Source organism: Xiphophorus couchianus, chromosome 5 (genome assembly GCF_001444195.1).
Source record: "Xiphophorus couchianus chromosome 5, X_couchianus-1.0, whole genome shotgun sequence".
Taxonomy (NCBI): domain Eukaryota; kingdom Metazoa; phylum Chordata; class Actinopteri; order Cyprinodontiformes; family Poeciliidae; genus Xiphophorus; species Xiphophorus couchianus.
Window position 1 is genome coordinate 1138832 of NC_040232.1, and position 13870 is coordinate 1152701.

Genomic DNA, 13870 nt, shown 5'->3' on the forward strand with positions numbered 1-13870 from the left:
TTTGATTTACTTGGAGTTATATTGTGTTGTTTTTCTGTAGAGTCAGTGGAGACTCTGCAGACACTGTGGCAGTGAGGACACAGAAGATCACATGTGGGTAAGACAACAATGTAATGCAGTGAAAAATCAATTCAAGCAAACCATATACCATCCTTCAAATAGTTGCAAAGTATTTAGATATACAAAAATAAATCATAATAAAATAAATAAACACCCAAGGCAGGTAAGTGGGAAGTAGCTTAAGTTTTTTTTTTTTTTAAGTACAGTCGTAAAACATTAAACACAGATGCTTGTGGTCCTAGAATTTTTTTTACCTCCATACATGTCAGGAACATGCTGTCATCTCCTCAAATAAAGTTCTACCAATCATATATTGATGATTAAGAAGAAGCTTTATGTTGGCAAAACCCAAAATCACCTTCAGTAAACAGATAAGGAACTAAAAACATTATTTATGTTGTTATTTTTGTATTATTTATTTACAGATCACATGTGACAGATGCAACTGGTGGAACCACCAAGGCTGCGTTAAGGTCCCACAAACCGACACAGACTGCTGCTGTGCAATGTGTTTATAGATTTTATGTTTGTACCAATCTAATTCTGTAATGACTGCAGTTCAGTGGATTTTCAGTTTAAACATGTGACATAATTTTTGTTGACTTAATTGGTTTTCCAAAAATTTTTGTTATGAATATTCTTTTGTTGAAATTAATGAAAAAAAGTGATTTAATTTTTATGTTAAACCAAAATAAAAATGGTTTGTGCATGCTTTACATTTAGCAAAGATGCATTGTCAGATTTATTTCCTTCAGTATCCTTGCAATAGCGATAATAAAGAAATAACATTTTCTACATAATCACATTTGTTCCCTTAACTGCTGGTATGAGTTTTATATCAATAGGATGATATTTGGGGAAAATAGGTATGGCATGTAAATATCGGCAGGCTCAAATTCGATATTGCCAAAAAATGCATCCCCCTCCTAGCTTGAAAAAATAAAGAGTCAAGAGGGATTTTACCTTTTCTACATAATTACACTTATCCTCTTAGCTACTGGTATGAATGTCATATCAATAGGATGACATTTGAGGAAAATAGAGGGGGCATGCATATTTTGGCAGGCTAATGATAGGCCTTGCCGTAAAATGCATCCCCTGCTAACTTGGATAAATAAAGAGTTTAGAGTGAAATAACTTTTTCTACAAAATCACACTTGTTCTATGAACTGCTGGTATAAGTTTCATATCAGTAGGACAATATTTGAGAAAAATAGAGGGGGCATGCATATTTTGGCAGGCTAATAATAGGCCTTGCCGTAAAATGCATCCCCTGCTAACTTGGAGAAATACAGAGTTTAGAGTGAAATAACTTTTTCTACAAAATCACACTTGTTCTATGAACTGCTGATATAAGTTTTAAATCAATAAGATAAAATTTGAGGAAAATAGATAGGGCATGCATATTTTGGCAGGCTCAACATCCATATTGCCACAAAATGCATCCCCTGGTAACTTGGATAAATAAAGAGTTTAGAGTGAAATAGCTTTTTCTACATAAATAGAGTAGTTGTATGAACTGCTGGTATGAATTTCATAGCAGTAGGATAATATTTGAGGAAAATAGATAGGGCATGCATATTTTGGCAGGCTCGACATCCATATTGCCAAAAAATGCTTCCCCTGGTAACTTGGATAAATAAAGAGTTTAGAGTGAAATAACTTTTTCTACAAAATCACACTTGTTCTATGAACTGCTGATATAAGTTTTAAATCAATAAGATAAAATTTGAGGAAAATAGATAGGGCATGCATATTTTGGCAGGCTCAACATCCATATTGCCAAAAAATGCATCCCCTGGTAACTTGGATAAATAAAGAGTTTAGAGTGAAATAACTTTTTCTACATAAATAGAGTAGTTGTATGAACTGCTGGTATGAATTTCATAGCAATAGGATAAAATTTGAGGAAAATAGCTAGGGCATGCATATTTTGGCAGGCTCGACATCCATATTGCCAAAAAATGCATCCCCTGCTAAAATGGAGAAATACAGAGTTATGAGTGGAATAACTTTTTCTACATAATCACACTTGTTCTATGAACTGCTGATATAAGTTTTAAATCACTAAGATAATATTTGAGGAAAATAGATAGGGCATGCATATTTTGGCAGGCTCAACATCCATATTGCCAAAAAATGCATCCCCTGGTAACTTGGATAAATAAAGAGTTTAGAGTGAAATAACTTTTTCTACATAAATAGAGTAGTTGTATGAACTGCTGGTATGAATTTCATATCAATAGGATGACATTTGAGGAAAATAGAGGGGGCATGCATATTTTGGCAGGCTAATGATAGGCCTTGCCGTAAAATGCATCCCCTGCTAACTTGGATAAATAAAGAGTTTAGAGTGAAATAACTTTTTCTACAAAATCACACTTGTTCTATGAACTGCTGATATAAGTTTTAAATCAATAAGATAAAATTTGAGGAAAATAGATAGGGCATGCATATTTTGGCAGGCTCAACATCCATATTGCCAAAAAATGCATCCCCTGGTAACTTGGATAAATAAAGAGTTTAGAGTGAAATAACTTTTTCTACATAATCAGAGTAGTTGTATGAACTGCTGGTATGAATTTCATATCAATAGGATAATATTTGAGGAAAATAGATAGGGCATGCATATTTTGGCAGGCTCGACATCCATATTGCCAAAAAAATGCTTCCCCTGGTAACATGGAGAAATAAAGAATTAAAGAGGGATTTCACCTTTTCTACATAATCAGAGATGTTCTATGAATTACTGGTATGGGTTTTATATCGATAGGATAATATTTGAAGAACATGGAGAGGCCATGCATATTTTGGCAGGCTAATAATAGGCTTTGCTGTACATGCATCCCCTGCTTACATGGAGAAATAAAGAGTTAAGAGTGAAATTACTTTTTCTATACAATCACACTTGTTTTATGAACTGCTGGTATACATTTTGTATCAGTAGAATTATATTTGTGGAAAATATATAAGGCCTACATGTATTGGCAAGGTAATAATTTGCTATGCCAGAAAATGCATCCCTCTGCTAACTTGAAGAAATGAAGAGTTAAGAGGGACTTCACCTTTTCTACGTAATGACACTTATTCTCTGTGCAACTGCTATACGTTTCATATCAACAATAGACAGGGGATACAAATATTGGCAGGCTCAGTCATTAAAATGCATCCCCTCTACATTAATATGCTAGACAGTTAAGCATGATATAAAATGTTCTACATAATGGGCCTCTGTTTTGTAATACTTTAAGCTAATATGATGTTAAAAGAAAAATCGGGAAATTTCAAACCAAATGCGGAGAGCATTTTCTTCAGACACGGACTGAAAAACGTTCGACTCATTTGTCTCAATAAATGTGTAAAAACCGTATTTATTTCAATTAATCTGCGATATAAAACCCACCGTTTTAAGGCTGACATGTTTAAGAAACGTGATATTGTTACGAATATCTTTAAAAGTTTCGTCTTCGGTCATATTTCAGTCCGTTTCCTCATTAAAATGCGAGAGTTTAGAGCGATGCGCGCTCCCGCGACAGGGGATGCAATTCTCGGCAGGCATGCATTTCTGGGCATAACACCTGTTCAGGTTGCTATCAAGCTAATGTTCTGTTAGCAGCTTTACTAATCTTTTACATTACATTAGCAAGGCTCATTAAAACCTTTATCTTGGTTTTTTCTATTCTTCCTCTTTCTTTTCTCCCTCCCTGAAGGATCAGTCCTTTTCTGAGACATACTGTAGTTTTACTAACTTAACTTCTGACCGGACCTTTGGACCTTTGGATGTTCTGAGCTCGATACCGGCGAAGTGTGCGGTACCTACCGCGGCCACCAGGGGGCCTCAAGAGCAATTTCCCCCCCTTCTTTTTAACCATAAAATAATAATTTCTACATACATTATTGTACAAACAAATCACTTCATACTGAAATCGTGTGTTTTTGATATTACGACATACTGTAGAAATTATTATTTATATATATAAAAAAACAAAAATCAGCCTGGGGCCCCAAGCAGCTGCTTAGTTTGCTTATGCCTTGGGCCGGCCCTGTTCATAGATGTTCAACTACTTACTTAAGGAACTTGCTACACAGAGCTCATTAACACGCAGCCACTCTCTCCACCATCTTGCCGCCAACCTTAAGCAGGCTAAATCATAACGCGGCTGTACGAATCGGCCATATTGGGAAGGAAACAGAGGCTTGTGTAACACTAAAATAGAAATAGCTATTTTTGCCCAACAGTGGCGAAATTCTGGTCAGATATAAGTTCACACAAAGATCAAAGAGTGTATGATGTTACAACTTAAAAACACTGTACAGTTATCAGAAATAGAAATATCTAACTCAAGGAATGTGCTACCGGGTGGGATGACTTAAATGGACACAATGTTCATGTGTAATGAACATTAAAAAATACATACTGGTTACAGAACAGCATATAAGTGTAGTACACAAAACAAATATGCAAGAACAGCAGAAATGCTTAAAAAATGAGCAAATAAGAGCAAATGACAGAAGGGATGTAAAGTTATTGATTTTGTTGGGAGCAGTGATGGTCCAACAGCTGCTGGCAGGAAGGATCTGCTGTAACGCTCCTTTGTGCACTTTTATAATGAAAAATACATCAAAGCAAACAAACTGAACATTTCACAATTTAAAGATTGTTTCTGCAATATTTTACAACTCATATGCAAATCTCAGGATGTTTAAATCAACTAGTCTCTACCAGCTGAATAATGTAGCTTTCTTTATTAAATAAATATTAACCCGCTCCACAGATGTCTCCTAATGAACTATTACAAAAGTTCATTATTATTTACACTGACTGACCAGAGCAGCTGAGCTCCATCCTGGGTCTTTACATCTAGAATGCAAAGTTCTTCATCTGCACAGCAAATCTACCTGGTGACTATCTATGTTAACATGTCCGCCTGTCCGGGGGTCGGATCGCCAGGACCGGTCCAGCACTGAGTTCTGCCTTTGGTGTTCCTCTAAATTAGGTCAAAGGTCAACATTAAGCTAGCTGAGGCTAAACTTTGGTTAACCGAGTCAGAGTTCTCTGGTAACCATAGTAACAACCAATCAGAGCCTGGAAGAAGAAACAAACAGAAGAGCATGAATAAGTTTCCAGAAGCAATAAAAACTTTATTCGTTTCAGTAAAAACACAGCAGTCTTCATGTAAACCTGATCAGCTGTTTGGGTCAGAACCGGGCCAGAGAAGAATTATCAGAACCATGCACTGATCCATTCTGCTGCATCATCAGTGAAGCTGCTCTTCTTCACTCAGCAGTCAGAACTGGGCCAGAACAGTTTCCTCCCAGTCCCTGAACCAGTTCTGAACTGGGTCACTGCTGGTTTCAGGCATGTTGTCCGTCAAACAGCAGTGTGTAAATAAAGTTTGCTCACCTTCAGGTCTGTGGCGGCCTGACATCATGATGACATCATTTTCCAGCCTCTATCGAGGCTTTTATTTTGAAAACTTCCTGTATAATTTACGTAGTCATCAGTCCAGTGGAAAGGATTCCTTCAGATGGAACCTGCATCATGTGACACTAAGGAGCGACGGGTGATGAGGTCACATGACCTTCAGTCCTCCTTGGACTGATGAATGTCCAGACTGACCACCTGCAGCTCCGCCAGGCTGCCACCACCGCCGGGCGCACCGATCACCATCTGGACAAACAAGCAGCCATCAGAGTTCTGGTTCTGGGGTCAGTTCGACCCGGTACCACAGGGGCAGAGAGTGTGTGTGTGTGTGTGTGTGTGTGTTACCGGGTGCAGCTGCACAGCAGAAACCGGGATCTGAGCAGCAACCGGAGGAAGAGATGTGAGGAAGACCTGCTGGACCGCACCTGTCACACAGAACCACAGGGACCAATCAGAGTTCTGGTTCTGGTTCCGACCCGGCCCAAACGTGAATGGATCGTACCTGGGTCATGGGACGGGGTGTGGCCGGCGGGGAAGGCGTTGAGGACGGCCAAGCCGCCGTCGGCCAGAGAGGGGCTGGACGTGGCGTACATCACAGTGGGACCGCCAGGATACATCATGTGACTCGCCGTGGAGGAAGAGGAGGAGGAAGAAGAGACCACAGAGAGACCAGCTGCCAAGACACAGACAGGAAGCAGGTCAGAGCCCTGTCACAATAAAAGTCTTTTCGTCTCTGAACAACTGCCTGTGGGCGAGGGGTTACCTGTGGAGGAGGCGGGGCTGCGTGTGTCAGAGCCGCTGTGATTGGATGTTTGCTGACTACTGGGCTGAACCTGAATGGTCTGCAGCTGCTGAGAGACTCCGCCTCCTGCAGAACAGACAGAACCAAAATCACACTTGAGTCCACATGGACCAGAGACAGCAGGGCCAGAACGGGTCAAAGGTCAGGAGCCTACAATAATTCTAACACTAGACACGTACTTTATAATAATACATTTTAATAATCTGACAACCATAAACAAATTCCCAAAGAACCTGCAGGACCTGGTACTCTGTCTACCAAAGTTACCCAGGTTACCAGTGTTACCAAGGTAACTCAGAGTTACCAACGTTACCCAGAGTTACCAAAGTTACACAGGGTTGCCAGGGTTACCCATAGTAACCAGATTTCTCCCTTTGTCTTGAACATGTATTGTTTGGCCTCACTGACTACCCAATAACAAAAAAAAAACATCTTTATATTCTTAATCTTATGATATTCTTAGCCAAATGCCACATTCACAAATGCCGTTCCGCTAATTAAAAACCATTTCTTTCCATGTTTGAAAATGAGGTCAAACAATATATCAGAACTATTGAAAATTCCACCAATACCAAAGCTATTAAAACATGCTCTTTATGTTATTTATGTAACGTTATGGTGATGTATTGTCTCAATGTTTGTAACCCCTGGCAGATATTATACCACAATGTATGCTGTGTTTGTACTGTTACGTATTCTGTATCTCAATAAAGATCTACAAAAATTTTTAAAAAAACAAATACCAGAAGAAAAAAAAACTGCTTCAGCAGATGAGAAGCTTCTGGTTCTGATCCAAATCCTGCGACCTCAGCTGGTTTGGACCGATAAGAACCCTTTAAGCCAGGGGTGGGCAATCCTGGTCCTCGAGGGCCGGTGTCCTGCAACTCTTAGACGTCTCCCTGGTCCAACACACCTGAATCCAACAGCTGAATCACCTCCTAAGTTCAGTCAAGTTCTCCAGAGTCCTGCTAATGACCTCATTATTTGACTCAGGTGTGTTGAAGTAGAGACGCATCTAAAAGTTGCAGGAGACTGACCCTCTAGGCCTGGAGTTGCCCACCCCTGCTTTAAGCTGTTACCATGAGCCACTCAGAGAGAAGGGGTGGAGCCTGTGCTGACCTGTCAGAGAAACGGTAGCGGGGAGGCGGAGCAGCGTGGCCGGCTGAGTGGGTGGAGCCTGGAGCGCGGGGGCGGGGCCCTGCAGCTGGCTGAGGGGGATGGTGTGGGTGCCGGGGGGCAGCTGGGCACCTGTGGACAGGTGAAGGGAGGGGGCGGAGCCACAGAGCGATGTTAACAGCAGAGAACAGAACCATGAGGCTGAGAAGACAGGATCTGATCCAGAACGCTGACAGGAGTCTACCCGCATCACTTCCTGTCTAATGTCTCAGCAGCCAGGCTGCTTCTGATTGGTTAGAAGAGACTACGCCCTCCTACCTGACATCAAGGTGAGTCCTCCAGGGAGAACCACTCCTGCAGGAGTCTTCAGCACTGCGCCGTTGCTGGAGGAGGCCGGAGGCTGCCAGGAGGGGGCGCCGCTCTGCAGGGGGCCTGAGGAAGAGGAGGAAGGCGGGCCGAAGGCCGGCTTCACCGGATCCTACCGAGACAGAGCAGACGCCGTGAACAGAACCGGGGCCCGGACGGACCCGGCGATCCGTGTCCGCCGTACCTTGGCGCCCTCGGCGGCGGCGTCCGCCTCGGCCACCTGGTAGGTCAGGTCGGTCTCCTCGAAGCCGGTGGCGCTCATGCGCTGGTCGCCGGACGGGTCGGCGCGCGGCGGCGAGTCAGGCGAGTTGAGGCAGGTCTGGATCAGCGCCTTGCCCGTCTCCGAGGTGATCATTGGCTGCAGCTTCCTGGTGGCGAAGGTGTAAACGTGACCCGTCTCACTGGCCACCAGCAGCAGAACCTGGGTCCCAGTCAGGGTGGACAGTTCGTAGGCCTGCAGACGGGTTAGAACCAGAACCGGGTCAGAACCAGGGATGGGTCAGAACCAGAACTAGAGACGGGTCAGAACCATAGACGGGGCAGAACTTGACCCGGTTCTGATCAGCATTATTTCTTGATTTATTCCCAACCCAGAACCACAGAACCGCCACACACCTGTCTGTTTTTCCTCAGGTGTCTCTGAGTTGGACAATCTGGTCACCATCTTAGCTGACGGTGACATGACCAGCATCAACGAACTGGTCCAGAACCGGGTTCTGAACTGGGTCAGAGAACCGGGACCGATGTGTTGAACTCCGGGGGTTTCCCGTGAATTCCTCCGGACTCACCTTCTTCATGATGCCGGTCTTCCTCTTGCTGAACGTCGTGTACCGCCGCAGCTTGTTGTCGATGAACTCCATCTTGATCTTGACCCGCCCTCGGGTCTTCTTCCCGGGTTTGGCTCCTGACAGCGCGGAGTTTCCGCCGCTGTAAGCCCGGTTCGGGCCCCCGGAGGACCGGCCAGATTGACCGTGCTCGCTCCGCTCCCGCTTCACGCCCCTGCGGTCCCCGCCGGAACCCACGGCGTCCTCGTCGTCCCCGGACTCCGAGTCCTGATCCGAGCCGCTGTAGACCACCTCGGTGCTGAACTCCAGGTCCTCGAAAGGTTCGCCGTCCGTCTCCTGTCCAGCGGTCGGTTCGGGTCCCGCGGAGCTCACCGCAACACTGCCGTTGCCTGCCCCGGTTCTGGTCGCCATCACGGCGGTCAGCCTTCCTGCCTTCGGTAGTCCTGAAGCCACGATGGGTGTAGGTTCTCCCAAAAGCTCGACGCTCTCTGGCCGGACGGGATCGGTTCAGTTCCCCGGCTCAGAGCCCTCCGGCTGGGCAGAGTTCAGGCAGTCTCCCGGGACTCCCACCTCTCATTCTGGACAAATTCAGTTCGGTTCTCCGGCGCTCCAAGTTCTCATTCTGGACAGATTAGGTTCGCTACCCGGGGCTCCGAGCTCTCGGGCCGGACACCCGTAGCTAACAACGTCGCTAGCAACAGACCGCAGCACTTCCTGTGTGAATTTTCTTCTTCGTCTTCTTGTGGTTGACAAACAACTTAATGCTGCATTACTGCCACCAATAGGTGAGGAGGGTGAATCAGTTTTTTTTAACATCTACTTTACATAACCAAAAAAATAAAGTTGTAATAATAAATCAACGAATTTATTATAACTATGATACATTATTGTAATAGTAATAATTGTTATAATAAAGAAAGTCCAGTACAGTGAACCCTCGCTATTTCACGGTTCACCTGTCACGGTCTCGCTGCTTCACGGATTTGCATCGTGCATTGTGTTCTGCATTCTGATTGGCTAAACAGTCTCTCTGCTTCCTCTCTACCTCTGTGTCAATAACTTTGCGGGTAATATGTACACGTACGTAAAACAGCTTGCCAGATTTAAGTTAGCAAATTCTCTTGCAAATTTCAAGTTTCTGTAAAACCCATAATGTCGACAAAACGTTCTGCACCGACAAAGCACTTGCAGTCGGGCCCAAAAGGCAGAGGAAGATGGTCACTGTCGCAGAACCTTTTAGAACCTTTTTGCCCAGAAGAAAAAAGAGCAACAACACAACATCTACCAATGACTATGTTCTTCTCCGAACAAACACACCTGCACCGCGGGCTTTAGGAGACAACAACGCGACAGAGCGGAGCCAGAAGAGCCGCGAAATGCAGGTGAGTCACTATTTGTCCACTTTGTATTTTTTTTTCATAATCATTTTTTTCTCGTTCTAATCCAATGACTCGGGTCGCTGTGGGGCGGCGCTGATCTCCGCAATTTGAAGCCTTCACTTCGTATTGATGATTAAAATTATTATTTTTCAGTATAGTAGTTATTTGTAAAAAACAAAAGAAAGAAAGCAAAACGTTTATACAGTACTTTTATTTGTTAAAAAATGCTTGGCCCTGTAAAAAAGGTTTTGTTCTTTGTTTTAAATGTATTATGGATTATTTCATTGTATAATAATTGTTAAAAAATAAAGGTTCCTACTTCGCGGATTTCGCTGATCGCGGGATCTTTTTGGACCGTAACACCCGCGAAAAACGAGGGATTCCTGTATAAAGAGAGAGCATTTCTTTTCCTCCAACTCTTCAATTTGTTTCTCTCTTTAATCTTTTCAAGGTTTTGATAATGTTTCATAATATGCTCTACTGACTCTTCATCATCCCAAAAATCATTGCTTCCTGTGTTATTATGTTCTAAATATTGTATCTGAGTGTTGATATTATTGATCTTCTCTCACCATCAAATTTTAATTTTAATCAGTTTAATCTGCATGAATTTTCTTCCTATTATTATTTAATGGTGGTTAAGGTTTGTGGAGCATTAGCTTTACTAACTGGAATGGATCCTGTCCCTTTACCCGCCTCTCCATCGTAACCCTTAACCCAGTGAACCCGGTCGGCCCGAGGGCATGGCGGTGCAGATAGAAGTCATGGAGGAGGAGGAGGAGGAAGACGAAGACGTTTCACCAAAGTAACCTGCTGTTCATCTGAGTTCAGGTGTTTCTGAACCAGACAGGAAGCTCCACCTGATTATCCAGCCAATCAGAGATTGGTTTCCATGGTGACCTGACCTATGACCTCCCCGGCTGGGCGTTGGTTCTATGCCAGCTGGGAGCTGAACCAGGATCAGCCGCTAAATTTACCTCAGATTACCAGCAGAGCCGTTGCTGAGAGGACCGTCAGACCGCAGACAACAACATGTCCCTTAGCAATACCGCCGGACCTGGACCCGGAACCGGACCCGCCTGGAAGAATCACAGCTTCAGCACAGTGGGGGGCAGGGACCCCCCTCTATCTGACCAGGGAGAGACTATCATCGGGGTCTACCTCCTGCTGCTGGGTGGGTTCTGGACCAGAGGAACCTTCTGGACCTTCTGGAGGTTCTACAGAACCTTCTGGACCTCGGTCCAATATTCGCTGTCCTCTGCAGCGCGCTGACTGACCCTGATCGGTGGGTTCGCTGTCTTCTCTGTCCCCAGGTTGGATGTCCTGGTTTGGGAACAGCATCGTCCTCTTTGTCCTCCTCAGACAGAGAGCGTCTCTGCAGCCCACTGACTACCTGACCTTTAACCTCGCCGTCTCCGATGCCAGCATCTCCGTGTTTGGCTACTCCAGAGGCATCATTGAGATCTTCAACGTCTTCCAGGACAGCAGCCACCTTGTCTCCTCCGTCTGGACCTGTCAGGTATCTCTACTGGAGCAGATGGACTCCTCTGTCCTGCTTTAGGTAGAAAGGGTTCCTCTGTGGTTCTCTTTCAGGTGGACGGGTTCTTCACGCTGGTGTTTGGTCTCAGCAGCATCTACACCCTGACGGTGATCAGCTTCACCCGTTACATTAAAGGGTGCCACTCCACCAGAGGTCTGGGCCCAGCAGAACTCATCTCGGTACTTTCAGAATCTCGGTTGGAAGATGCTTCTGACCCTGTAGCTCTGTCTTGTGTTTCAGCTCATCGCATCACCAGGAGCTCTGTCTTCGTCTCTCTGCTCTGCATCTGGGTCACGGCTGTGTTCTGGTCTGCAGCGCCGCTCTTAGGCTGGGGCAGCTACACAGGTAGGAACCCGGTTCTGATCCAAACCCACCTCTGGCACTGCCCCTCACCGCTGCTGCTCTGCAGATCGGGGGTACGGTACTTGTGAGATCGACTGGTCCAAAGCCAGCTACTCTGCCGTCTACCGGTCTTACATCATCTCCATCTTCGTCTTCTGCTTCTTCGTGCCGGTCCTCATCATGCTCTTCTGCTACGTGTCCATCATCAACACGGTGAAGAGGGGCAACGCCCTTTCTGCCAACGGAGACCTGACCGACCGGCAGAGGAAGATCGAGAGAGATGTCACCATCGTGAGTTCCCACCAGCATCCGAGTCTCTATGAGTCAGCAGGTCTAACGGCTCCAGTTTCCTCCTCCAGGTCTCCATAGTGATCTGCACGGCCTTCATCCTGGCCTGGTCTCCCTATGCAGTGGTCTCCATGTGGTCCGCCTGCGGTTTCCATGTACCCAACCTGACCAGCATCTTCACTCGCCTTTTCGCCAAGTCCGCCAGCTTCTACAACCCCCTGATCTACTTCGGCCTCAGCTCCAAGTTCCGTAAAGACGTGGCCATCTTGCTTCCCTGCACCCAGAACGCCAAAGATGCCGTCAGGCTGAAGCGCTTCAGACCAAAGGCAGAAGGTCACGGCCGCCGTGCTGCAGGAGGAGCCAGACTCAAAGGTCCCCTGAACCGCTCTGAAAAGAAGTACTCCCCGATGAACCAGAGCCCTCAGGCTGCCACCCCGGGCAGTGGCAAGGAGACGCCGCCGCCTGGCACCGCACCAGCTGACGCCAAGGAAGTGTTTTTCATCAACATGGCCGCTGCGCACGAGGCCAGCTCTGAGTTTGAGTGTGTCAGACTCTGACCAAGCCACCTGAACTCTGATGCTGCAACTCTGTCTGACCTTAATCGACCATGATCCAGGAACATTTCCATCCTCTGGGCCTTCAAAACAGAAGAACCAGGTTGCTTTGACCTTTAACCCCATCTAGAGACACTCTTGTAAAAGTACCAAATAAATTGAAGAGGTCAGGTAAAGATTTATCTCTAGAGTCTCAGATTCAGGTTCTCTGACCTTTAGACTGAGTTTTATTGAGAAGCTTTTGATCATCAAATGATGATTCGATTCCCTGCTGAGGGAAGTGACCAGCTGCACTTAAAGGGCCGGTATCGTGTAAAATTGTACCTTTCCAGCATGTTAGCATCAAACCTGGAGTATTCCCTTGATTCGTTCATGTTTGAGAAATCCCTTCCTTCAGCTGTGCTAAACACCAAGGTGGACCTAGCTCCGCCTTCAAGGCGCAGCTCCTCTCCAGAGCTGCGGCTCCTTCAGACTAGCCAGCAGCAATTAGTAAATATCTGCTGAGTTTATTGCAGGAGCTGCTGCTTAGAGCAACGCTGGTAAAAACTGTTAAACGTTGAGGAGAGAAAGAGCAGGAATTGTTAAACAGACAGAGGCCCAATTTCAAGGTGCTAAATTATAAAATCAAATTTCTTTCAAGTCATTTGGGATCAATGCAACATTTTTATACCAACTGAAGGGAACAACAACTGGATTAGGCAACAAATGGCACCATGTGGCTGGAAAACACAGAATACTGGCCCTTTAAATGTCTTTTCTGTCTGGTTAGATCAGTTTTCCTCTTCTGAAGTTTGGGGTACCCCAAGGTTCCCTTTTGGGGCCCAAGCCCTTCTTATGCTTCCTCTGGGGCCCATCTATAGAAAACACAATCTGTCATTTCACTGTCAGGTTCTGCTGCTTCCTGTTTCGTTGGGTTTTAATTCTTTTATTTCACTGCTTTTGCCTATTCTTGTGTAACAGGGCTATAAAATAAAGATTGATTGAACGTAGGAGTGCACTGTGTCTAAAGTTTGGTGGAGGGATGATCATGCAGTGGGGCTGATTTTCAGGAGCTGGGCTTGGGATCTTCATCATCTTCATCAGTGAATCTTCTGCTCTGCTAATGAATCAGAAACACACTGAGCTGTAAAATCTCTGATTTCATCATGAATATTTCTCCTCCGCCTGGCTCCCCCTGTCGGTCAGAAGAGGAACTGCAGTGGAGCTGATGGTG

At 45.2% G+C, this 13870-nt stretch overlaps 2 protein-coding genes across 5 annotated transcripts; one reads left to right on the plus strand and one right to left on the minus strand.

The window, feature by feature from the left end:
- Positions 1-5177: 5177 nt before the first annotated feature.
- On the minus strand, positions 5178-9259 carry LOC114144103 (serum response factor-like). The gene is made up of 8 exons (XM_028016593.1): positions 8558-9259; positions 7954-8223; positions 7722-7881; positions 7407-7535; positions 6249-6353; positions 5988-6158; positions 5831-5910; positions 5178-5731 (listed from the first exon to the last, which is right to left on the minus strand). The coding sequence occupies exons 1-8, from the start codon at positions 8963-8965 to the stop codon at positions 5645-5647; spliced, it is 1410 nt and encodes a 469-aa protein (XP_027872394.1). The 5' UTR covers positions 8966-9259; the 3' UTR covers positions 5178-5644.
- A 237-nt stretch (positions 9260-9496) lies between these two features.
- On the plus strand, positions 9497-13646 carry opn6a (opsin 6, group member a). 4 transcript variants are annotated; one of them, XM_028016594.1, is made up of 7 exons: positions 9497-9936; positions 10655-11107; positions 11247-11452; positions 11527-11626; positions 11714-11818; positions 11883-12106; positions 12175-13646. In XM_028016594.1, exons 2-7 carry the CDS (start codon positions 10966-10968, stop codon positions 12658-12660), a joined length of 1263 nt encoding a protein of 420 aa, XP_027872395.1. In that variant the 5' UTR covers positions 9497-9936; positions 10655-10965; the 3' UTR covers positions 12661-13646. The 4 variants fall into 4 exon arrangements, with proteins under 4 accessions (XP_027872395.1, XP_027872396.1, XP_027872397.1 ...); XM_028016595.1 differs by having other exon boundaries at positions 10765-11107; XM_028016596.1 differs by having other exon boundaries at positions 10780-11107.
- Positions 13647-13870: the final 224 nt, after the last annotated feature.

Bases quoted from the DNA above. Each gene is read 5' to 3' on its own strand.
- LOC114144103 (XM_028016593.1), bottom strand. From the start codon at position 8,965: ATGGCGACCAGAACCGGGGCAGGCAACGGCAGTGTTGCGGTGAGCTCC. The intron at 7,536-7,721 runs GTAGGAGGGCGT...ACCTGTCCACAG, and splicing joins AGGACTCACCTTGATGTCAG to GTGCCCAGCTGCCCCCCGGC. The intron at 6,159-6,248 runs GTAACCCCTCGC...GTGTCTTGGCAG, and splicing joins CAGCCCCGCCTCCTCCACAG to CTGGTCTCTCTGTGGTCTCT.
- opn6a (XM_028016594.1), top strand. From the start codon at position 10,966: ATGTCCCTTAGCAATACCGCCGGACCTGGACCCGGAACCGGACCCGCC. The intron at 11,453-11,526 runs GTATCTCTACTG...GTTCTCTTTCAG, and splicing joins CCTCCGTCTGGACCTGTCAG to GTGGACGGGTTCTTCACGCT. The intron at 11,819-11,882 runs GTAGGAACCCGG...GCTGCTCTGCAG, and splicing joins AGGCTGGGGCAGCTACACAG to ATCGGGGGTACGGTACTTGT.